Source organism: Bufo gargarizans, chromosome 5 (assembly GCF_014858855.1).
Source record: "Bufo gargarizans isolate SCDJY-AF-19 chromosome 5, ASM1485885v1, whole genome shotgun sequence".
NCBI classification, from domain to species: Eukaryota; Metazoa; Chordata; class Amphibia; order Anura; family Bufonidae; genus Bufo; species Bufo gargarizans.
In genome coordinates, this window is record NC_058084.1 from 186,890,088 (window position 1) to 186,916,358 (window position 26,271).

Genomic DNA, 26,271 nt, shown 5'->3' on the forward strand with positions numbered 1-26,271 from the left:
ATGATTATTCACCTAATAAATCCTTTGCCCCCCACTCTCTGCTCCCATCCATTGTTCACTGTGCTGCAGCAGTGATGTCCCCTACCACCCATGTGACCAATCATTGGCCACATAGAGAAATGCTCCTTTTTACGGAATGCTTTTGTATGAACATTTTATCATTTCTGGAAAATTCCTTTTAAATTCGGATTTCCCACAGGTAAAAATAGATGTACCTTAAAGGGAGTCTGTCATCAGCATTTCACTTTTTTAACCCTTCCCACAGCTCTCTAGCATACTTACAGTTAATAAAAACGTTACCTCTGGCATCAATCCTGGACTTCTAAAACCATCAAAAACAATCTTTATAACATATGCAAATGAGGGCTCGCAAGTGCCCAGGGGCAGCGTTACCCTCGTACGTGCCCTGCTAGCTCAGCCTTTTCATTGCTTTCCCTGAGCTAGCAGAGCACCTACGAGCGTAACGCCGCCCCTGGGCACTTGCGAGCCCTCATTTGCATATGTTTATAAAGATCGTTTTTGATGGTTTTAGAAGTCCAGGATTGATGCCAGAGGTAACGTTTTTATTAACTGTAAGCATGCTAGAGAGCTGTGGGAAGGGATAAAAAAGTGACATGCTGATGACAGATTCATGCTCGACTCCCTTTAAACTTACTGTACAATTTTATAAATTTGTTATTGAGGTTGAAAGAAATTTTGCAAAGACGGTTTACAAATGTGATCTGAGAATTGGTTGCGATCTCTACCTTGTTCTCTCTCTTTTCATTGCCTGTGTATTATTTCCTCCTGACTTGATATTTCATCAGGAACATGGCATTATCACACTGTTGAGGTGTCTACAGATATATTGCAATATTATATGCTGAGTGCACCTTCATTTGTAACCAGTTGTGTTTTGGAAGAGGTATATTGGTTTTCAAAAAAGATAATATTCAGAAAATGTGAGTTACAAGTGTAAAAATTACTTGTATGAAGATACCGAGCCTATAATATTGAAAGGCTATGTGCACTTTTGCATCCATTTTTTTTTTTATTGCCCCAGATCATCCAAAATGAAACCAAATGGGGCAACTTTGCAAATAATCCTAATTAAAAAAGCTGTTGCTTTGTGTCTACAGCCCTTGTGCCGACTGCGACCTACTGTCTGTAGATTAGCAAAAGGGGGCAGATAGAGTGGAGTATGACGGCAATATCAGACTACCTCTTGGTTTGTTTTTAGTCTGTAACCATAGTTCTATACACACAATAGCAGTTTTTTTATTAAAGGGTTTATCCCCTGACCATATCCCTGTGCCAATTTCTGAACTTTTGCAGAATAGTATGCAGCTTTAGAAATATCTCAATACACAGTGCCACCTAGTGGCCAATTCGTTGTTTACCTGACACTACAGTTTTGCACAGACTTTAACAGTATTTCTGATCAGTTTTCATGCTTACAGAGAAATTGTTTACTTAATGCCTATGGAAAACTGGAATCATCTTTGCAAATCTCTGTTGGTTTTACCAATTAAAGGGGTTTTCTGAGATTTTTATACTAATGACCTATCCTCATGTTAGGTCACCAGTATCTGTCCGAGCTGTCCAGAACTCAGTGGCGCTAGCAGTAGCGTGGCAGCCTTCTCTCTGCGTTTCCTAGGCCCGAGGATAGGTCATCAGTTGTAAAATCCTTTTAAAATCTTGCTAATAGGGACCATTTTAAGGGGCCTATACCCTGACAATTTTTGAAGGGTTATTCCAATGAAGGTAAGTGATGGCATATTACAAGGATATAACACCACCTACTGGACTGGTGCTGTTCTGACTGCCATGACTTCTAGCCGTCTTCAGAATGAAGGAGCAGAAGTGCTTGACCTCGCAGCATTTCCCTGCACAGCAATGATCCAGCCCTGTTCACATGAACCAGTTCCCTGCCCAGGGAGTGGCCAGAAAAGCTGTCAAGGAATTAGCCAAAGGACTAAAGCTCTTTCATTCCAATGATCAACGGTAATCCCAAAAGTCGGACCCACACCCATCCTAATGTTGTTGGCATATCCTAAAATGGGAATAACCCTTTAAGGGTATTGACATCGGTTTTGGTGGTGTCTCATCCCATTGTCGGGGTACCTGGCTCAGGACACCTCCTGTAAATACTTATTTTGGGAAGTCCTGCACTGTAATAATTTATATTATATAACTGGAGTAACACCAAATAAATGGTTAACCCTTAACCCCCCCAAAAAATCGGTATATATGAATGTACATAGAATACATACTAGTGACCGGTATATATAGTCAGATATTTTTAAGACTAAGGCCTCGTGCACATGACCGTATGTATTTTGCGATCCGCAAAAAATACGGATGACGTCCGTGTGCATTCCGTATTTTGCGGAACGGAACAGCTGGCCCCTAATAGAACAGTACTATCCTTGTCCGTAATGCGGACAATAATAGGACATGTTCTATTTTTTTGCGATACGGAAACGGAATGCTAACTTCCATACGTGGAAATAAAATACGTTTGTGTGCATGAAGGTTAGGCCACTTGCACACAAATGTTTTTATTTTTTATTTTTTTGTTTCCGTTCCATTTTTTGCGGTCTGTATATAGAACCATTAATTTCAATGGGTCCGCAAAAAAAACTGAATGTACTCCGTATGTATTCCATTTCCATTTTTCCGTTCAAAGATAGAACATGTCCTATTATTTCCCGCAAATCACGTTACGTGGCTCCATTCAAGTCAATCGGGCTGTAAAAAAAACAGAACGGATACGTAATGCATCCGTATGTTTTCAGTATCCGTTCCGTTTTTGCGGAGCCATCTATTGAAAATGTTATGCCCAGCCCAGTTTTTCTATGTAATCACTGTATACGCCATTATTCCGTTTCTGTTTGCGATCCGCAAAAAATTGGAAACCAAGCGGAACGGAAACACGGATTTAAGGGTGCGTTCTGCATTTCGCAGACCGCATATCGCAGGCACTATAATAGAAAATGTCTTCCCTCGTCCGCAACCGTTCCGGCGCATTGAAAATTAATGGGTCCGCAACCGTTCAGCAAAATTGCGGAACAGATCCGGACCCAAGTTGCGGACGTGTGAATGGACCCTAAAACGGACCATAATACACTGAAAAAGCCATACGTTTGTGTGCATGAGGTCTAAATCAGATGTTGTGTGCTCAAAGGGGTATTTCGGTTATAACGAGTTATCATTAGGGGTTCTACCGCTGGGTCCTAGTGCTGAACTTGGCTATCTCCCGTTCAAAAATTTGCTGTGGGGCCCAGTCAGTTCTAGTTACGCCACTGCTTCCAGACCTCTGTATTCTGTTGTCTGTACAGGGTAGGTGAAGGGCTGAGACATGACATGCTCCTTAGCCCACTTGCAAATAGAAACAGGAGACTAATGGGGAGCGGAGTAATGTCAGAAGGGTGTGGGAACCGTAGAGGTAAAAAAATGACCCTTTTAAATGAAAAGAATATGGTAACAGGGATCGGCACAAATTGTATTCTTTGTAATGGACTGAACCAGCACTAATGCCACTGAGATATGTTTTTAAGCTGTGATAACGTTAGGTTGGTTATGTTCATTCACATTCCTGATTTACATCTAAGTTGCGTTTTAATTGACTGTTTCCTAATGGATTTTATTGTTGAGCTGCTCCAATGTATTTTCTGTATGTAATACAATAAAGCTTTGAATGGTAATTAGGCCCTGTGGTGTCATGATGAATGCAGCACATAAGCTCCTATCGCAGAACTGACTTCAGGAGAAAAGCCATTTCAGCCAAGATCTAAGTTTTACTTACAAAGTTGACATTACATTTAAATAATTAAAAGGAAAGTCCACTAACCTTGGTAGAAGATGAATCGCATTTCTCAGTCAGAATGCCTCACGCTATACGCCACCATATTTACGCCAAAGTATTAAGAGCAGTAGAAATGACCAGTTTTATAGAAATGAGGAAAAAGCTAATATGGTCGATTTAAACATTCTGTTCTCCCAACACTGCCGTAAGTGGGAGATGTAACCATATTAGCGGTAATGTCTTCATATAGGAGTTTAGAACATTATAATAAAGTAGGAAACGTTCTGCTGAATGTCCTATTCCACAATTTTGTAAAAATGCTGGATTAGAAGTAGAGCAGTAAGGTCATTAGATGTCTGTCAAACGTTCCTTCAGCCAGAAGCTCTCTCTTCTGACACCCTTCACCATATGTCCTGAGCAGGGAGACCCTTGGGCAGTAAATTATCTTTCAAGTATATAGGTGTTTGGGAACCTGAAGAAGTGACCACATGATTTCAGTTCTATCCCAGTTACCTTCTTGCTATATCTACATACTGAACTTTCTCTTGACATCGCCTGACCTGTCAACTGGAAAAATGAGTACAACATATACTCCCTGAAAAACTCCCGGCATACTGTATTCATTGAACACATCAATAGAACCCTAGTTACCCAAATTGAAACAAAAAATCGAATTCGGCATGTAAATAGAAGGCACTTAAAGGGGTTGTCTGGGATGTACTAAGTGAGTAGGCCCTAGCTGATCGGCAGGGTTCCAGCATCTCTGCCAATCAGTTGTTCAGGTGTAGCTCCGGTGCCAGAACTACAGATCTCTATTAACCTTGCAGTGGACACTGATCAGCGGGGGTGCAGGGTGTCAGACCCCCGCCAATCAGCTACTGATGGCCTATCCTCGGGATAGGCCATCACTTATTAAATCACGGACAACCCCTTTTAGATATACACTCACCTAAAGAATTATTAGGAACACCATACTAATACGGTGTTGAACCCCCTTTTGCCTTCAGAACTGCCTTAATTCTAAGTGGCATTGATTCAACAAGGTGCTGATAGCATTCTTTAGAAATGTTGGCCCATATTGATAGGATAGCATCTTGCAGTTGATGGAGATTTGAGGGATGCACATCCAGGGCACAAAGCTCCCGTTCCACCACATCCCAAAGATGCTCTATTGGGTTGAGATCTGGTGACTGTGGGGGCCATTTTAGTACAGTGAACTCATTGTCATGTTCAAGAAACCAATTTGAAATGATTCGAGCTTTGTGACATGGTGCATTATCCTGCTGGAAGTAGCCATCAGAGGATGGGTACATGATGGTCATGAAGGGATGGACATGGTCAGAAACAATGCTCAGGTAGCCCGTGGCATTTAAACGATGGCCGATTGGCACTAAGGGGCCTAAAGTGTGCCCACAAAACATCCCCCACACCATTACACCACCACCACCAGCCTGCACAGTGGTAACAAGGCATGATGGATACATGTTCTCATTCTGTTTACGCCAAATTCGGACTCTACCATTTGAATGTCTCAACAGAAATCGAGACTCATCAGACCAGGCAACATTTTTCCAGTCTTCAACAGTCCAATTTTGGTGAGCTCGTGCAAATTGTAGCCTCTTTTTCCTATTTGTAGTGGAGATGAGTGGTACCCGGTCGGGTCTTCTGCCGTTGTAGCCCACCTTTCTTTCCCATTCTGACATTCAGTTTGGAGTTCAGGAGATTGTCTTGACCAGGACCACAACCCTACATGCATTGAAGCAACTGCCATGTGATTGATTGACTAGATAATCGCATTAATGAGAAATAGAACAGGTGTTCCTAATAATTCTTTAGGTGAGTGTATAGTAACAACTTAACTGGGTGGAGTGGCCAAAACAGGGTCAATGGTAACCCATAGCAACAATGCTTTATGCAAAGGATACGTGATTTCTTCTAAGAGGGTGTGCACTCAGTTTTAACTCTCTCACTAGTATCATAGGTTTCATTTTTATGGCCTTCACTACACAGTGCAAATGAAATTATAACTTTATTCTGTGGTTCAGGACAATTGTGTCGATTCCAAATTTCTAAATACTTTTTGCTATGTTTTACTACATTTAGAAAATTAAAAACCTTTTTTTAAATACATTTTTTGCTTAGACTCGCCAAATTTTGACACCCATAACGTGTTTATTTTTCCATCGATGTCCATGTGTGAGGCCTTGTTTTTTGCAGGATGAGTTGTTTTTATTCGTACATTCTGTTGGACATACAACTTTTTGATCAATTTTTATTCCTTTTTTTTTATTTTGGGAAGAGAGGTTTATTTACAGTGTAAAATATTTTTATAATCTGAACATTTGAATACAGCAATACCAATTATGTTTGTGTTTACTGCAGCTTGTTATTTTCACATGCAAAGTTGACTTCTGTGGGTGCCTTGTAAAGTATGTGAACCCAGGGGCGTAGCTATAGGGGGTGCAGAGGTAGCAGTCGCTACCGGGCCCAGGAGCCTGAGGGGGCCCAAAGACCCTTGTGCTGCATAAGAAGACACACAAAGCACTGAGGGAAGGGGGGCCCAAGCCTAACTCTAGCACCAGGGCCCATAAGCCTTTTGCTACGCCCCTGTGTGAACCCCAAGATCCTATGAAGATTATTACTGTGACATTGTTTTAATAAATAATTCATGATTTTAGACTTTTTGCTTATCAGTCACAACATCTACATTTATCTAGAAAAGAGTCCATGAAATCTGGATACAGGATGATTTTCCAAAATTCATATAGATTTTATTTTGTATTCGTCATAAGTGCTTTGTCAAAACCATCTGCCCCAAATGCAACCAGGCCTCTATTTTAACGTACACTTCTTCAAGATTTAATTAGTGATGTTGATTATCTTCTCTGCACGAATTCCTTTAATTTGCTTGGAAATGAGCTCCGCTACTATCTTCTTTTCTCCAGCTCTCTTAGGGGCACAAATAATCTTGGAACGAAAGATTCCTCCAGGTCTAACATCCCTATGGATGAGAACATCAAAATTATAAAATGCACAAAAATACAAACTTCAGATTACAGGGATAGTAAATACAACCATCACACAACCAATTTGTAAGTAGGTAACTATTAACAAAGTGGTTCTTCAGTGCCCTTATTCATATACTCATGGGAAGGACAAGTTCTGATGGTACCCAAGATTGTGGTTCCAGAATGTTCCCCTGCATGGTCCTTGAAGTTCAGGATGATAGCTTTCCAAATCATTCATTAAGCCCCTTTCCCCAGAATTCACAAGTCTTCTTATTTGTACAAGAAAAGACTGATTGTTAAAAAGTTTTTTTTTTAATGTAAATCCATAAATTGCAAACCATCTATACAGTAGAGCCTACTGCACCTAGGCTTTGTCTTGCGAGTCAATGTGTGTCATTGTAAGAATGCTTCACTTACCCTTGATCAAACTTCTCAAGTCGGAAGATGCCAAGTCCTTCCACATGTAGCTGGCACTTCTCTAATGGAACACTTAGTGTATTCTTAAATGTGAATGTACAGGTAAAATCTTCATTAATCTTTCCAGTTTCTGGCATCTGGTGGAAAACATAAGGGGATACTGATCATAGATGTCATTTTTATTACAGCAAGAAAAAAGAAATCATAAGGTATTTTGACCAGTGTGTGAACCTAAGTGATTATGGGTCATTTAATCTGCTATATCCATGAGGATGTTTGTATATGACAACAACTGAAATCACAGGAAGTTCTACAGTATGTGCTGGGCTGTAATTTGAGTGAATGGATCAAAAATTAAGTTTTCAATTGCCATTGATCTTATAGTACCAGGTGGGACATAACCCAGAGATACCTGGATCAAGGTGTACACTGGCCCCACACAGGCTGCAGCTGATTGAGGCAAGATTTTTGTCTTGCATGTATTACTTCTCATCCAACTCCACCATATTTAATAAAAAGAAATCGCACACAATATTTTATTTCTATAAATATATTTTTCACTCCCTAGTTTGGCCAAACGTGGATATTAGTTTCTACTTTATGGGCTTTTGTACTCCAGATTATTAAGGTTCACCGATAGAGGTGCATTGAGCCTACCTTGGTATATTTCCTATTATATATGCCTCCATATAAATTTGTTTTCCATATGTTAATATTTGAAGCTGACAGAAAGAAATGTGGTATGCCCCATCCGTTGTGGTATTATGGAGGTATTCTACCAGGGAGATGATCTCCACATGTATGGTGAGTATGGAGTGCCTAAGTGCCTCCTTGAAGAAGGAACTCTGTACTGGTTCTTGCACATGAGGAGATGCAGGTACCAAATACCTCTTGTGCCTTTTCTCTCAGGGTCAAGATAAACAGTAATTATAGTGGATACCCAGTCTATTAGAAACACCAGTAAGGCTCATGGAAAACATTAGGATCTATGGGCACGGCCACAAGGTCAGGTTTCCTGATGCAGCTTTAGAAGTCAAAACTAGGAGTGAATTAAAAAAGAGGAGAAGTCGTATCTGTTCTTTATACATTCTCTCCTTTTATGATCCACTCCTCGTTTGGGGTTTCAAAACTGCATCAGAAAACCTGACCCTGTGACCATACCCTGTTTACTGCAGTTAACTTTATCTTTGGTGGAAACGTATTTTTATATCGCTGAGAAGAAAGAGAATTGAAACTTACCTCCACAATAATTGGTGGGTAAAGAAATGGCATGACCAGGCACTCGCTATTTTTTTCTTGTCCGTCTTTAGTTTCGGTTATGACATTAAGTCTGATCATGAGCTCATCATCTACTAAGGTCATAGACTTCATGTACTGATCAGCAGCAACGATCACAGGGATGGTAGCAACTACACATGTGATGCAGCAAGAAAATGAAGATGAAAACAAAAATTAAAGAACAGCATACTACAAAGTTCTAAGAAAAGATGCTCCAGAATAGTTATTACATAAGAAATACAAGTATTTACTAAAGCACAAGTCAGGAGAGCTGAAAGTTACTTTTTAACCCTTTAAGGACGAGGCTTATCTTGGTACTTAAAGGGTTGTCTCATTAAGACAACTTATCCCCTATCCGTAATACTGTATGGAGATCCGTCTCCTTACAGTGTTAGAATGTATGGGCTCCGATGATCCAAAGTCAATTATTCACTCAGTTGCACGTGACTTTACTTTCGGTAGTTGATTTTTAAAGTGGAAAACCACTTTAAAAATTGGAACCGAACTTGGGTTTTCCTCTTTAAAAATCAACTACCGAAGTTATTCTATGACGTCTCGTGTGACTTTGACTCATCAGAGCCCATACTTTTTAATACTGCACAGCGACGGTTCTCCGTACAGTATTAATCTGAAGTTTTGAACAAAGCGACTTTAGATGTAACATAAGAAGCTCGCTTTGCTCATCATAAACATGGATTTATTCTGCAATAGGGGTTCTCCTATGTAAATGACACCTGGATTTTGAAGCACTGTTTTAGTGAACCAGAAGGTTGAGAATGAACAGAGATAAAGATGAGGACTGATTGCAGCTAATTTATCACTTCAGTACAATGGAGCTGTCAAGTCAGTTAATTTTAATATTGGAGTTGCTATCCTAACTTGCGCCAAATTTATGAACGTGTAATTTATGAAAGTGCACCTATGTCGGTGAAAGTATACCTGGGGGTTACCTGGCATGAAGTTGCCACTGGCTGCAACTTTTTTTGTGAAGGCAAAGCTCACAAAAAGTTGGCAAATGTTGCACATGCGACATTTTTACACCAAAAAACTGGCGTAGCAGATTTGATAAATGTGCTCCCAAGTGCTAAAAATACCTTGTTTCTCTGCCAGTTCCACAGTCTGTACGATGGATGCCAGTGAGGCTATAATTTTGCCTGTATAGGCCTGAAGCTGACAGCCGGCAGTGACAGTCACTGTTTTTGACTCATTTGATTCATTTTCAACCAATATATTAAGGGACAATGGCTTCCCAGGAGGTAACTCCTTTTCTCCTGTGATCTGTATCTTAATGGCACGCGGAGGGGGCGCTGAAAACACTAGGTAAGCATCGGACTTTAGGTGAGAGCAGGCAGTTTGGAAAGTCTCCCTCTCTTCTGCGGAACCTGGACAACAAAGATAAATTAATAAGTTATACGTCACATTTATACTGCCTCAATATATCATAAGTTTTGACTACAAAACATTGGTAAGTGAAATTTTATGAAGATGTTTCCACGGTCAGTGTTTGATCAGTGATTGTGAGAAAACCAGAAGCTGATCCTATACAGAAATAAGGTACAATGGAAAGATCTGTACCTGTTTTGTGTTTGGGACTCAAAACCATTGCTGGGTAAAAGCGGGCTAAGGGATTAGTTTGTATGTAGGAAACCACTTTAATGCACAACTGTCTCTAAGTGGAGAATTAACCATATTTCTGTAAAAATAAATTAGTAGAAATTACAGTAGAATAACAGGTCAGGGGCAGATTGGCCATAGACCTTACAGGGAAATTTCCCAGGGGGCTGCCTGGGCCCTCCTCACGGCTGGCCAGTGGAAGCTTTTCTATTTTGTGCTGCTGGCAGTATTTTGTTATGGACTGTGGTATTTAGCTCTGTTGGGGCGGTATAATGTGCCACACAATGGTATCAATTTGGACCCGACTACAAAACGGGGCCACTTTTACTATTTTTTTTTCCAGGGCCCCATTAAGTTCCCAGTCTGCCCCTGTAACAAGTCAACAGTTTTGATTAGTCCTTGTCTAATATTCTCAATGGGCTCTGTTCACATTGCATTTGTGGTTTACAGTTTTTACATATTCCAGGAAAATCTCCAGATGTATTCAACTGTATGCTATAAATTACGTACCAGCACATGTACAGCTAGTAATAAGCACTGATGCCTTGTTCACACGTCAGTGATTTTGGGCCAAAACCAGGTGCAGCTCTTTTCCGAATGCCTCATTCACACATCAGTGTTCGATCAGTGATTTCAATCAGTGATTTTGATCCAAAACCAGGTGCAGCTCTAAACACAGAACAGGTGCAGATCTTTCCCTTATACCTTATCTCTGTGGAGGCTCCAATCCTGGTTTTGGCTTACAATCACTTATAGAAAACATTGATCTAAACACTGACATGTGAATGAGGATTAAAAGTTTAATCTGAATAATTCATGTGTACATGCAGGTTCACTGGCCTGTGTGCCGGCACTGCGCTCTGAAAATGGCCGCTGATTGAGGGTTCCGTCAGTGCAAATTGTTTAATATTGCCTATTACTAACTGCATGCACGATGCTACCTTTAACCCCTTAGTGATCACCCATGCGCCTTTTTACAATGGTCACTAAGGGGTCTTAGGTTTTCTAAGCGCTGCACGGGTCCCCCTTACAAGAGCCGCGCTCCTTTTCTAACAACACGGACCAGCAGGAGTGCTGATCCGGGCTGTTCAACTCCTTACATGCCGCGGGCAATGGTGCCCGCCGAATGTAAAGCAGTGACAGAGGGAGTGGACATCGCACGGTGCCGATGTATGTAAAGACTGTCTGGGGTCTGGTCAATGTCAGTAAAGCACTTACATTAAAATGCAATGCACTATGGGGATAGTGCATTGTATTTTAAAAACAATCAACACGTTATCTGTTATAGTCCTCATGTGGGACTATTAAGTGGAAAAAAACACATTCAATTAAAAATAATTTGAGTTAAAAAAAAAAGCTTTTTTTCCCATTGAAAATATGCTTTTCAATGAAAAAATGTGCTAAAAAAATTTCCCCCATATGTTTGGTATTGTTGTGTCTCTAACGACCAGCACTACATAAATATCATGTAAATTATTCCCTATGGTAAACGCTGTAAAAGAAAAAAAAGAGAATTGCTAGTCAATTCTTAATTGCTACCGAAAACAAGCAATCAAAAAGCTTAATTTACTGCAAAATGATACCAATGAAAATTAAAAGTTGTCCCACAAAAATCAAGCCCTCACACAACTCCATCGAAAGAAAAAAAAAAAAATGATGGGTCTTGGGAAGCAGCAATGCAAAAAATACTTTCTTCCTTTTAAAAAAGAAGAGGTTTGATTGCACAAAAGTTGTAAAATGTAAAAAAAAAAAAAAAAAATATATATATATTTGGTATCACTGTAATCGTACTGACCAAGAGAATAAAGATATTATGTTATCTGTACCGAAAAACGAACACTGTAAAAAGTATAACTTAAAAACTCAGTGGCAGTATTAGTTTTTCCCATCTCCCTCACAGAAAAAGTTTATAAAAGTTAATCAGGCAGTTTTGTGTACTCTAAAATAGCGCCACTAAAAACTACAAATTTTCCCGCAAAAAACAAGCCCTCATACAGCTATATAGATGGGAAAAATAAAAATGTTATTGCAATTGGAAGGTGATAATGAAAAAAGGAAGAAAAACAATTTGTCAGTAAGGCCCAAAACAGACTGATTGCAAAGGGGTTAATACTGGTGGCCTATCTTCAGGGTCAATACCAGATTGGTGGGGTTCTGACTCCCAGCACCCCTACAAATAAGCTGTTGGAAGGGGGCCTTCCTTTGATATGATGCCCATCAGTCACATGGTTTTTCTGCAGCTCAGTCCCATCCAAGTGGGACTTAACTGCAATGCCAAGCACGGCCGCTATACAATGTATGACGCTGTGGTTGGTATAGTATGAAGAGTCTGCAACGCTCATCTGAGCACTGTGACTCCTTCCAACACTTTATCATTAGGATGCTGGGAGTCAGAGCCCCAACAATCTGATATTGATGACATCTTGAGTCCTTGACAACCCCTTTAACCCCTTCCTGCTGGCTAGCCACAGTAAATTCCTTATTATTGAAGTTAATAGTCCATGAGTCCTTAAAGGGCATCTGTCAGCAGATTTGTACCTATAAAACGGTGACCTGTTGTATGTGCGCTTGGCAGCTGAACGCATCTGTGTTGGTCCCATGTTCATATGTCCATGATTTGCTGATGCTTTAATATATGCAAACGAACCTCTAGGAGCAACGGGGGTGTTGCCGTTACTCCTAGATCCTCTGCACTCTGTGCAACTGCCGCACCCTCTCAACTTTGATAGACTTTAGCAGAAGTCAGGGCCAGGCAGGATGACTTTTACACTGGCTGGTCCTGTCAATCAAAGTGCAGAGGACACAGCAGTTGCAGAGAGAGCAGAGCCTCCAGGTGTAATGTTAACGCCGCCCGTTGCTCCTAGAGTCTCATTTGCATATATTAAAACATCATTTTTCTCAGCAATACAGGCACGTATGAACCTGGGAACAACACAGATGCCTTCATACAACAGGTCAGCCATAGGTACAAATCTGCTGACAGATGCCCTTTAATTACACACACATAAGAAAGTACAGCGAGTAAAGCTTCAAGCCTTCCATGCTTGGGTGTGTTATATGCCCGTACAATATATAAGGGTATAGTAAACAGCTACTTACCCTCTTTGTGTTTGTATTCTAATGTAATATCTTGTCTCGCATTCTTATTGACTGACTTTGTGCTGATGAATTTCCCAATGGTCTTTTTCTCCTCCTTTACCACAATATACTCCTCATCTCCATTTATTTCTTTCACCATCCATTCAATCTTGTCAGCATTTACTTCAGCAAACACAAACTTGGCATCATATGGCAGATATACCATTCCATTTTTGATAGCTGTCAGAGAACAGGGACCACACTGGAAGATGCCTAGAGGTGGACAGATAGAGGAATGCACCATAGACAAACATTACCATTGTTTCATGGCTTGCGGTGAAAACTTGCCACAGAAATTGATATTCTGCAGATTCAAAATCAGAGCATTCATTCCACGCAAATTTCTTATGCAGCATGTGTATGTGATTTGGTAACATCTCATGAACTTTTCTGCCACCGCAAACTCTTAAGTTGAAACATAGCTTTTCTGTAAATGTTATACCTGCATAAAAAAGAAGATTCTTCAAGATTTTGACATCCACTGACTGTTTTATGGATATTCTGTGAATGGATTGAAGCTCACCTGTTTGATTTGACTTTTGCATGATCCCTGAGTGAACCATTTGTGGTGCTTTCAACATTTCTTTGGTACTCTTTTCTGATACAAGTCACTCCAGCTTAAAATATTGGGTTGACTCTCTACCCTAACTTAACCTAATCTTAGGACTCTCTCAGTTGAGCGACCTGAAACTCATCTGTGTTCCGGACGAGTTTTTAAACAGTCCACACATAGATGCCATCCTTGTGCGGCTCATATTTCTTGTGCACCGACTCAATGGAATGGGTGAGACTTGCAGGAAAATTGGACCTTATGATGCATGCTGTGATTTTCTCGGGCCCACTCACTAATATGTCGGGGATCAATCCGATGCTGCCCGTTCTACACCCAGACAACCCTGAACATAAACATTGGTCATCTGAATGAGGACTTATTCTTCATCAACCCCCAACGCACTTAAACTTATTCTCATATTATAATCACCAACCACCTTTCAGATTCCTCTCTTATGTGCTATAGTGTATGTAAAATTGAAAATTCCTCTTCTCAGCCAAGACTCTTCTCATCTCTTCTTGCTTGTGAGGTACCATGCTTCCTGAATGTAGAACGTTGCACCCAAAAACTGCCTTATATACATCATATGTGGGCGGGAACATAGGCATGGTAAGACAAGTAGGTTTAAACCATATTTAGCAAATGCAACTTGCTAACTTACTCCAATAGGCGGAAAAATTGAAAAAAAGTGATATTTTTTAAAATGTGCCAAATGTCTCAGTATGTAATGTTAGATAAACGTGGCCCAAATTCCAGTAATGCAGTCTCAAACTGGCTTAAAAAATTCCTCTCGTGATAAATTCTCCTCTTCATCTTTCACCGTACATCTTACCTTCACTTGGCTCTTGTGGAGTTGCATCGATAGCTTGCCAGCCATCATATCCACTAGGAAGGTCGGGTCTTTTCATCCATACGTCATTCCATACATGGAAGTTCCTAAAATAGAAAACTTTCCTATGAATGTTGATAAATGTAATTCTATACAAATACAATGCATTTGGAAAGTCTTCAGATCCTTTTACTTTTTCCACATTTTGTTATGTTGTAGTCTCGTGCTAAAAAAAAAAAAATAATTATATTTTTTTGTTTTGTGCATTCTGCACTCAGTACCCCATATTGAAAACAGAATTTTAGATTGTTGCTTATTTCTTGAAAAGGATAAATTTAAATATTGCATTGACATATGCATGACATAAGAAGACTCTGTGTTCTTGCTAGCACTTGGCGCTTGCGCAGTCCAACTTCCTGCACGCCAATCGTTATTTTAGATTTTCTTTTCTTTCGCTTTATTCTTGCAGAGAGAATACCACTTCTGAGTCCAATGCAATGTTACAAACCAGACGCGTTTCGAAACCGCAGTGGTTTCTTCCTCAGTGGCAAAAGATTTATATACTATATATCTTTTTATATATCTTTTGCCACTGATAAAGAAACAACTGCAGTTTCAAAATGTGTCTGGTTTGTAACATTGTATTGGACACAGAAGTCGTATTCTCTTTCCAAGAATAAAGCAAAAGAAAATAAATCTAAAACCACGATTAGCGTGCAGGAAGTTGGACTGCGCAAGCGCAAAGTGCCGGCGCGAACACAGAGTCTTCATGGATAATGGACACACAGCACACAGCATAACCCTAAATTCATGCCTATACTACCGCATTAACCGGAGACTAGTAAGAAGCACCAATAGTGCACCACAGTATATACTACTGCATCGACCGGAGACCGGTAAGCAGCGCAATAACGCATTACAGCAATTATAAAAAGTGCAACAAAAAAGTAAACAGCGTGTACTCAGGACTCACATGTGTGCCAGTATACACAAAACGGTATGAAAGCAGTGTGAGAGAAGCACATAAGTGTAAGTGCTCCTAATATTTGTTCCATCTAAAATACACTGAATATAAAGCTAAAAAATCGAGTGTATTGTCTAACATCGTTGGACGCTTGGCAAAACAATCACTCGAACATTGTTATAAGAGCAATATTGCAGTTGAAGTTTGACTCTATAGCCATATGTGAACTATATCCTACACCAACCATATCTAATATTGATACGCTTAAACAGTATGGAATCTTCATTAGCACACTGGAAATTCGCTTTGTTACAGAGAATATCGCAATATATGAACTGTGTCATCATTTTTAGGAGGTTGCGTGAGCTCCGCAACCCAAAATATATGAGGGACCGTGACTGAATGTGTTTTATGGTTATGTTTTTATGAATGTATTTTATCTATTTGACTAGTATTATTAATAAATGTAATTGATTACTTATGATCCGACCATTAACACGTATTGCATTTCCAGTTTTACCTGCTAATAACTCCCACAAATGCATGCTACTTTCCTATTCAGCAGCTCTCATCTCACAGCGTTGCCATGTGCAGTCCGTCTTCTCAGTATTATAACAAGAGACGGAGGAGCTCTGGGAGGAGGAGCTCAACCCTGACAGCCTGGAGCTGGAGGGGGGAGGGCTGCTGTAGATGGTCATATCTTCTCAATAGTAGCAGCTAGAAATATGCAACTGGTCTTGTTTGAAAGCTGACAGTCTAGGCTTTCATACAAGACAGAATGACAGCTTTAGTCCAAGCAACAGAGGAGAAATCACTGTTAGAAATAGAGTCGGGAATAATCATGGGTAAAATCTGCTTTTACTTTCAGCTTCATTCACAGCATCCCGATTTCTATCATTGATATCTTCCCCTGTACTGAACAGATTTATGTCATCCTGGTATTGTCTGAAAGCTTGAAATGTCAATACAAAGCATATTTCTAGCTGTTACCAAACCAGAGATATAAGCAGCTAAGGCTACTTTCACACTTGCGGCAGTGTGATCCGGCGGGCAGTTCCGTTGTCGGTATTCCGGTATTTTGAATGCCGGATCCGGCACTAATACATTCCTATGGGGAAAAATGCCGGATCCGGCATTCAGGCAAGTCTTCAGTTTTTTTCACCGGAGATAAAACCGTAGCATGCTACGGTTTAATCTTTTGCCTGATCAGTCAAAACGACTGAACTGGAGACATCCTGATGCATCCTGAATGGATTACTCTCCATTCAGAATGCATGGGGATATGCCTGATCAGTTCTTTTCCAGTATAGAGCCCCTGTGATGGAACTCTATGCCGGAAAAGAAAAACGCTAGTGTGAAAGTACCCTAAAGTAGCTCCCCCCCTGTCAATCTGGAAGAGAATGAGGGACAGCTGGCTATTAAGAGGTTAAAAGAAATGCTTACTGATTTAATGTAATTGCAGGGCTTTTCTCTGGTTAGCTGTATGTGGGGATACACACTGCTCTGGGTACTGTGGGAAGTTATCTGCATTATAATTGGTCCTGCTGGTTCATGTGAGGAGAGCAAGGGCTTATGGGAAGTGAGGGAAATACAGGATGGCCTCAAGGAAGGGCAAAGATCATCATAGGAGGAGCAGCAGAGGCCATCTTAGGAAGTTGCTGAAATAGAGGCACAGAGAAATATGGTTGCTAAGGGCTGAATACAGACATCAGAAAGGTAAAATTAGCTGAAAAATGCAGCTTCATGAATATCTTCTCTTCAGCATCACATATGTTAGGGATTTTATTTTTGGTAGTGAAATGGCAGTTACACTTTAAAGCCTCCAGTCTGCTTGGGTATGATGCCACAAGGTTTATACACCTGGATTTGGGGATTTACTGCTGCTATTCTCTGCAGATCCTCTCACGCTCAGATGGGGAGTCAGATAGGATGGGGTAGGTCAGACATTTTCAGGTGTCTTCAAAGATGCTCAATTGGGTTCAAGTCAGAGCTCTGGCTGGGCCACTTAAGAACAATCAGAGTTATCTCTAAGCTACTCCTGTGTTGTCACCCAGTCTGTGGCCCAGAGCACTCTGGATCAGTTTTTCATTAAGAATATCTTTGTACTTTGTTCGATTCAGCTTTCCCTCAACCCTGACTAGTCTTCTTTTCCCAGATGCTGAAAAAAGAGCTTGATTCTGCCACCACCATGCTTCACTGTAGTAGTGGTGTTAGGCAGGTAATGAGCATTGCCTGGTTTCTTCCAGACATGATGCTTAGAATTGAGGCCAAAAACATAAATATTGATTTCATCATACCAGAGAACCTTGTTTCTCATGGTCTGAGAGTCGTTGAGGTGCTTTTTTGCAAACTCCAGCCATGCTTCCATGTGTCTTTTACTGAGGAGAGACTTCTTTCTGGCCACTCTGCCATAATGCCCAGATTGGTGGACTGCTGCAAATGATGGTTGACCTTTTGGAGGTTTCTCCCATCCACACACAGGATCTGTGGAACTCAGCCAGAATGACCAGTTGGTTCGTGGTTACCTCTCTTACCAAGTCCCCTACTCTCCTCCTTAAATGCTAAGTTTGGTGGAGTGGTCAGCTCTAGAAAGAGTCCTGGTTGTTCCAAACTACTTCTATTTAAGAATTATGGAGGCCACTGTGCTCTTGGCAACTTTGAATGTAGTAGAATTTTGTTTGTATCCTTCTCCAGATCTGTGTAAAAGGATGTTAAAGTGCATCCCCCGCTACCATACAATAAGAACTGAATGCTTTGTGTTGTTCTTCAGTTATTCCTCTTAGAAAGTTATGAATAAATTCACAACCGGATGTCACCAGATTAGGGTATATTCCTACATTCTCTTATTTATATACCTTAAAGGGACACTGTCAGGCCTTCTGAGCATAATTAGATCTTTATATGCCCTCCTAGGTCTTGTAATAAGTTTCCACTTCATATAAGTATTTTCCCTGTGCGCATTGTAAAACGTGAAAAATAATCTTTATAATCACCTGTAAATCAACTGTCCTTTATGCCCAAGGGGCGTTCTTTGCGCCTCATTTGTGCCCAGCCGTGCCCCAACTGCCGGATCCTTAGACACGCCCATCTCATTAGAATTCACTTTGCTGGGCGATATTTTCCTGTCCCCGACATTCCATAATCCCGCGCATGCCCAATAGGAAGTTACGGTCATCAGCCTCAATAGGGGACGCAGACGCAATGTGATCCCGGCGAGTGAGGGTGCCGGGTGCATGCGCAGGATCTCGGAATGTCGGGGACAGGAAAATACCGCCCAGCGAAGTGAATTCTAATGAGGTGAGCGTGTCTAAGGATCCAGCAAGGACAGTTGATTGACAGGTGATTATAAAGATTATTTTTCACGGTTTACAATGGTCACAGGGATAATACTTATATGAATTGGAAACTTATCACAAGACCTAGGAGGGCATATAAAGATCTAACTATGCTCAGAAGGCCTGACAGTGTCCCTTTAATGCTTCCTCAAGACTGTATATTATCTTAATTTATCTCAAAGTGTAACTGTTATTTAAAGAGTTTTATTAGAAAAGCTGTAACAGAGTGTTACAAAGGAGAGTCTTTATTCAGCGGCCTAGTGATCGCTGAAGACGCCTGTGTGTAGAAAGTCACCTAAGCAGAGTGGTGGGCAGTTATAGTTAGGGCACATATACAGTACATTGTCAGAGACTGGGGTAGAGACAAGAGGCAGGCTGGAAGTCTTTATATGTTAGGGTGGGTTCACATATGAGTTCCGTTTAAGGACAAAACAGGACCTTTTTTTCTGTCTTACATAATGGAACAAGACAGAACTGCTATTTGTGCCCATAGAACTCTGATCGGATGGATTAAAATGGAATGCCTCTAAAGGGATCTGTTCTGCATTCCGTAATTAAATTCCGTTATAATAGAATGTACAACGCATATATTAATCACGTAACACACAGGTGTCTTCAGCGCTCAGTAAAACACTAATAACAGGCTCTCCTTAAGGGTCCATTCACACATCCGTGTGTGTTTTGCAGATCCGCAAAACACGGACAGCGGCAATGTGCATTCCGCATTTTGCGGACCGCACATTGCCGGCACTAAGAGAATATGCCTAAGGATAGGACGTGTTCTATTTTTTTCAGGATCGGAATTGCGGACCCGGAAGTGCGGGTCCGCAATTCCAGATCGGGGCCGCGCGAAATGTATGGGTCTGCAATTCCGTTCCGCAAAATGCGGAATGGAATTGTGGATGTGTGAATGGAGCCTAAGGCTACTTTCACACTTGCGTTCAGAGCGGATCCGTCTGGGGTCTGCACAGACGGATCCGCTCCTATAATGCAGACGATGGATCCGTTCAGAACGGATCAGTTTGCATTATATTGTAAAAAAAATTCTAAGTGTGAAAGTAGCTTCAGACGGATCCGTCCAGACTTTACATAGAAAGTCAATGGGGGACGGATCCGTTTCAAAATTGAGCCATATTGTGTCAAATTCAAACGGATCCGCAACCATTGACTTACATTGTAAGTCTGGACGGATCCGTTTGGCTCCGCACGGCCAGGCGGACACCCGAACGCTGCAAGCGGCGTTCAGGTGTCCGCCTGCTGAGCGGAGCGAAGGACAAACGGTGCCAGACTGAGGCATTCTGAGCGGATCCGCATCCACTCACAATGCATTAGGGCTGGACGGATCCGTTCGGGGCCGCTTGTGTGAGCCTTTAAACGGAACTCGCAAGCGGAGCCCCGAACGCTAGTGTGAAAGTAGCCTTACAATGCTGTTAAAGATTTGCTAAGAATACTCTTTACACCATGTTCTAGAACAAAAAACATATTTTCCTAATAATGTACATTACAAAAATGGTTAACATCGCTGTCCCTACAAAATATTTAAAATAAACCGAAATGACCTGTGACCTCTCCTGCTGGATCTGTTTTAGTAATTCATTGCATTCTCTGTGTAATTCTGGAGTATCTATTGTTATGGTTCTATGTTGAACTATTCCTCTATTATTCCTGCTAGAAGTTTATGAAGGAAGGTGTGGCGCTGCACAGTTTGTCACTTTCCAATCAATGCTGTCAGGGTCAGACACCCCCAACTGGTAACACCCAGCAGTCTCTTTATTAATAAACTTCTAGCAGGAATAATAAAGGAATGGCACAACATAGAGTCATAAGAATAGATGTTCCAGAATTGTTATTACATGGGGAATGCATGTAGTTACTAAAAGAGACATGTCAGGAGAGGTGACAGCTCCTCTTTATGGCCTCCATACACATTAAGCTATTGTTGGCTGAACAATTTTCAGCAGGACCAGCCGACAATATAAGGTGTGTAGGACCACCCGAATCTCCCACCAACACATAATGTCAGGGCGAAAAGTATGGGCTGCTTTGAATTCCGTTCATCTGATCTCTCAGGAGATGAGCCAATGGCAGCCATGTGTGGGAGCAGCTTTCTTCTCTATAAAGCACGTCGATCCTCAGGCATATGGGGGAGTCAGGAGACCAAGCTGAACGAGCATTAGACAACTATTGAAGGTATTTGGGCACCTTCAGATGCCATCCCTTATACTTCTGACAAATATGAATATAAAAGGGATAACAGGTTCTCTTGAGAGGCGGGGTATCAGTATTTGGGAAGCACTTCTCTCACCACACAGAATCACTGCAGTAGTCCTCCATCTTTTCTCCTTTCTCATTCATGTAGAAATCAATCTTCAGGTTCTCCTCAGTATCGTGAGCTGAAGAAAAGTTAGTCACGCTCCTCGCTGGGATCCCTATGCAGCGCATAACTATTTCAGGGAATAAGAAAAAAGGAACATATCACCTTGATTTCACCCCAGCCCCGGAAACATGGGTTGATAAATAATATGGTGGAAAACAATAATGGGCTACAGCCTATGGTAACCAATCGTATATCAGATTTCTTTAAGGGGACTTAAGGAACTTAAAGAGGACCTGTCCCCTCCAGACATGACTTTCTAAGTAACTACTTGCATTCCCCATGTAATAATTCTGAAGCATCTATTCTTATGACTCTGTCTTGTGCCATGTTTCTATTATTCCTGCTACAAGTTAGAAATTAATTACTAGCATTTTGCAATGAAGATCATTATAGGAGTAAGGCTTCGTTCACATCACCGTTCAGCCTTTCCGTTCTCCTGCTCCGTTTAGGGGAAGGAGAACGGAAAGGACGGATAAGCACATAACTGATGCCAAACTGAGTCAAACGGAGCCTGAGGACCCCATAGACTATAATGGGGTCCGTTATATTTCCGCTCAGAAGATGATTTTTAAGCGGAGACAAAAGTTGTGCATGCAGGACTTTTGTCTCCGCTTAAAAATCATCTTCTGAGCGGAAATATAACGGACCCCATTATAATCTATGGGGTCCTAAGGGCTCCGTTTGACTCAGTTTGGCGTCAGTTATGTGCTTATCCGTCCTTTCCGTTCTCCTTCCCCTAAATGGAGCAGAAGAACGGAAAGGCTGAACGGTGATGTGAACGAAGCCTTAGCAGTTTAAGGTGTGTTCCTGCACACTGTGATACTATCCAATCAGTGCTGCCAGTGACAGACTGAGGCTACTTTCACACTAGCGTTCGATCGGATCCGTTCTGAACAGATCCGATCATATTAATGCAGACGGAGGCTCCGTTCAGAACGGATCCGTCTGCATTAAAATGGCAAAAAAAACCTAAGTGTGAAAATAGCCTCGGACGGATCCGTCCAGACTTTCAATGTAAAGTCAATGGGGGACGGATCCGCTTGAAGATTGAGCCATATTGTGGCATCTTCAAACGGATCCGTCCCCATTGACTTACATTGTAAGTCTGGACGGATCCGCACGCCTCCGCACGGCCAGGCGGACACCCGAACGCTGCAAGCAGCGTTCAGCTGTCCGCCTGTCCGTGCGGAGGCGAGCGGAGCGGAGGCTGAACGCCGCCAGACTGATGCAGTCTGAGCGGATCCACTCCATTCAGACTGCATCAGGGCTGGACGGCTGCGTTCGGGTCCGCTCGTGAGCTTCAAACGGAGCTCACGAGCGGACAGCCGAACGCTAGTGTGAAAGCAGCCTGAGATGGACCATCCCCTCCTGCCCCAATCTGGTAACAACCATCTGGACCTTCATTGCAAACTTCTAACAATTCATTCATAACGTCGAGCAGCAATAATAAAGGTAAGGCACAACATAGAGCCATAAGACTAGATACTCCAGAATTGTTATTGCATGGGGATGCAAGTAGATAGTAAAACAGACAGGTGAGGAGAGGTGACAGTTCCTCTTTAAAGGGAGCCTCTATGAACAATGAATTGGGGGGGAACACTGCAAATAAGGTCGAGTTCACTGGCGGTTCAAATCAACACATAAGTACTCAAAACAGGCCACATGGCCCGAGAAAACTCCAATAAAGTGCACATCCACTAGCTATAAAAACAATATATAAATTTTAATAGGCTACAAAGACACACAGACATGATTAAAAATTGTATACAATATACCATGTGCTGGTACAAAATAAGACTAGACACAAACACAGCACCCACCGGGGTCCTTAATTGAGGACACAGTGTGTATAGTCCAGAATAACAATGACCAATAGTACAAAGCAAAGATTCAAACAAAGAGACACAAAAAAGTTACATAATAATGTGACATCAAAGTGCCTGGTACCTGAATAGAGTGCAAAATATAAGCCTAGGACTATCTGGATGGGCCCGAGTCAAAGAAGAGACCTCCCACGCGTATCGCCGGTAAAGTCTGGCTTCTCTGAGCCCGGTGGGTGCTGTGTTTGTGTCTGGTCTTATTTTGTACCAGCATATATTGTATACAATTATTAATCATGTCTGTGTGTCTTTGTAGCCTATTAAAATGTATATATTGCTTTTATATCTAGTGGAAGTGCACTTTATTGGGGTTTTCTTGGGCCATGTGGCCTGTTTTGGGTCTTTAAAGGGAGCCTATCACCTTCGAAATAAATTTCAGAGTAAGCATATTCCCATGCAGGATAGGTATCCTAAACATCACCAAACTTTTTGTGGAAATCCAGTGTTCTAATCCTGAGAAATTTTTCTTTTATACTAATAAGGTTTTCGGTGCACTGTGGGCGGGGCCTCTCAGTTTGGTGCACCTTGGTTCTCATGCATTGTTGCTACCAGCTCAGAAATCTCAGGGACTTTCAATCAAACAAGATAGGGAGGTGCTGGGCGCCAAAGTGGCCCTAACCAAAAACCTCATTTGCATGAGCACAAAAAGAAGTATTTCTCATACCTTTCACAAGAAAGGTATGGCTTTGGCGCAAAACCTACCCTACAAGGTGCTATGCTTACTTTGAAACTGATTTTAGAGGTGACAGACTCCCTTTAAATACTGATGGGGTCATTTGTCAAACTGGTGTAAAGTAGAACTGGCTTAGTTGCCCATAGCAACCAATCAGATTCCACCTTTCATTTTTCACAGCTTCTTTGGAAAATGAAAGGTGGAAGCTGATTGGTTGCTATGGGCAACTAAGCCAGTTCTACTTTACACCAGTTTGACAAATGATCCCATGAATGCTTGGGAATAGGCTTATTATTGATAGGGTCTGACCCCAAGGACTCCTCTGCCGATAGGACCTGCAGTGATCCAGGGCATCACCCTTATTGTCTACACAGGAACAGCATTATACATATGAGGTGGTTTGGGCTTACCTGTTGTTATAACGCCTGAGAACACCCAGCACTGGCCAAACAGAACAGGCCTTTTTGTTTTGTAATAGTTCTGCAGAATGGCGCTGCTTCCTGTCCAGGAGGTAGGGGAACTTCCCGCAGAATAATGTCCTGACCAATTTCCTGTCAGGACTCCATTGTCATCATTTGAATTAATCTAAGGAATAATCATCAATAAAATTATCTGCCCCATTGTAAAATTAAAGAGAGCTCGAGTAAAGACTATCTCTTAAAGGGGTTATACAGGGTCCTTACTTCCAAAAACAACGCCATATCTGTTCACAGGTTGTGTGTGGTACTACAGCAAAGTTCCATTTACCTAAAGGCTAGGCTATATCCAGCAGGCCCATAGAAGTGAATAGAGAGCATGCCGAGTATGTGTCATGCCCTCTCCTTAACTTTCGGGGGCCCGTTCAGGAGATAGGTGCGGGTCCCAGAGGTGGGACACACCTATCTGACATGAGATGAGATGAGACAACCCCTTTAAGTAGAGCTGAGCTTTAATACCACCCCATGGACAGATGTGGAACTGTTTTTTGGAAAAAGCAGCTATGCTTTTCTAACCCTATGCAGAGGCTTTATATAAAAAAACTAAGCATCCAACCCTTACATCATGTGGAAAAGGTAAGTGCTCCCTCAAGCTGTTAGCTGAATGGATGGGAGACACTTTACTACTAAAGGCAACCGTTTTACAGGTAAGGAGGAAGTTGCAAAATTTTCACATGGGACGTGCAGGCACTGGATAACGTAATAATCAAAACCTGTATTCTGACTACACAACTCCCATGCATTTAATATAACACATTGAGCACAGGGGCTCAGTGGGTAGCACTGTTGCCTTGCGGTCCTGGGGGTCTACTTTGCCCTTTGGGGTCATTAATTGGAGAGTGGACTTGTCGCCATATTATGTTGTAATCTGATGATAGATCATATATCATTTTGGCTAATTTAGATTTTTATTGCTAAGCTTAAAGGGAATCTGTCACCCTGATTTTAGACCATTATCTACAGTAATATATTAGTAATTCTGAATATAAGGAGTCCAGATCACTATTTTGTATTGTCCTACTGCCCCCCTGTTCTCCTGCTGTCAGCGCTCAGAGCTGCACTGAAATACACAGTCAGGACTGCTGTGCACGCGGACAGGAGTCCTCTCCATTATGTGAGCACAGCAGGCCTGACTGTGTATTTCAGTGCTGATAATGGGGGAACGGGGAGTGTAGGAAAATAAAAAACTGTGATTTGGACTCCATATCTGCACTACTTCTCATGTATTACTGTATATAATGGTCCAAAATCAGGGTGACGGATTCCCTTTAAAGGGGCTGTTCCATTAAGACAACTTATCTCCTATCCACAGAAGAGTCTGATAACGGTTACAGGAGCCCGTGCTTCCCCGTTTAAATGGAGCGGCGGTCAGGCATGTAGGATTCTGCTCTGTGATGCTGCCAGAGATAGCCGAGCACTTGTACTTGGCTATGTCTGGAGCAGTGGACCCACATGAGTGTCTGCAACTCCATTCAAATGGGGAGGAAGGACCCCCATTCTTGTGATCGATTGGAGACCAGGCAGTTGGACCCTCGCAAATCAGAAACATCCACTATCTTAATAGGTCTTCCCCTTTAAGAGGTAGCATTCTCAGACCATATCTGCAGTATAAAACCCAAAACATTTTATACAGAATACAGAGAATTGTTAAAAAAATGGAGCTCTAGTGCATTTTTCTTTTTAACACATGATGAGACACAACATAATTTAACATACTAAAGCTGAGAATTTCCTTGATAAAATCACAGGATCCCTCCTTGCTGCTGGTTTGAGTCCACTGCGGTCAAGAAGAAAGAAGCAACAGTCCAGTACATTTTCTTCATACTGAAAAAAATAAAAAAAATAAAAAAAAATTGCCATTAAATGCATTTTGTACTATGTTATGTGACTGTTTCTTAAAGGGGTTTCCTGGGACTTAACTATCGATGACCTATCCTTAGGA

At 41.5% G+C, this 26,271-nt stretch overlaps 1 protein-coding gene across 2 annotated transcripts in view; it reads right to left on the reverse strand.

Annotated features, from left to right (window-relative positions):
- Positions 1-6,533: 6,533 nt before the first annotated feature.
- Positions 6,534-26,271, reverse strand: part of TGM4 (transglutaminase 4) — a 39,333-nt gene continuing 19,595 nt past the window's right edge. For both annotated transcript variants that reach the window (XM_044294441.1, XM_044294442.1), the window contains 9 exons: positions 26,046-26,153; positions 24,264-24,438; positions 21,229-21,367; positions 14,628-14,731; positions 13,204-13,455; positions 9,585-9,872; positions 8,452-8,621; positions 7,213-7,349; positions 6,534-6,788 (listed from right to left, as the gene is read on the reverse strand). In XM_044294441.1, the coding sequence (XP_044150376.1) occupies positions 6,647-6,788; positions 7,213-7,349; positions 8,452-8,621; positions 9,585-9,872; positions 13,204-13,455; positions 14,628-14,731; positions 21,229-21,367; positions 24,264-24,438; positions 26,046-26,153 (1,515 nt within the window). In that variant the 3' untranslated portion in view covers positions 6,534-6,646. The remainder of the gene's footprint in view (positions 6,789-7,212; positions 7,350-8,451; positions 8,622-9,584; positions 9,873-13,203; positions 13,456-14,627; positions 14,732-21,228; positions 21,368-24,263; positions 24,439-26,045; positions 26,154-26,271) is intronic.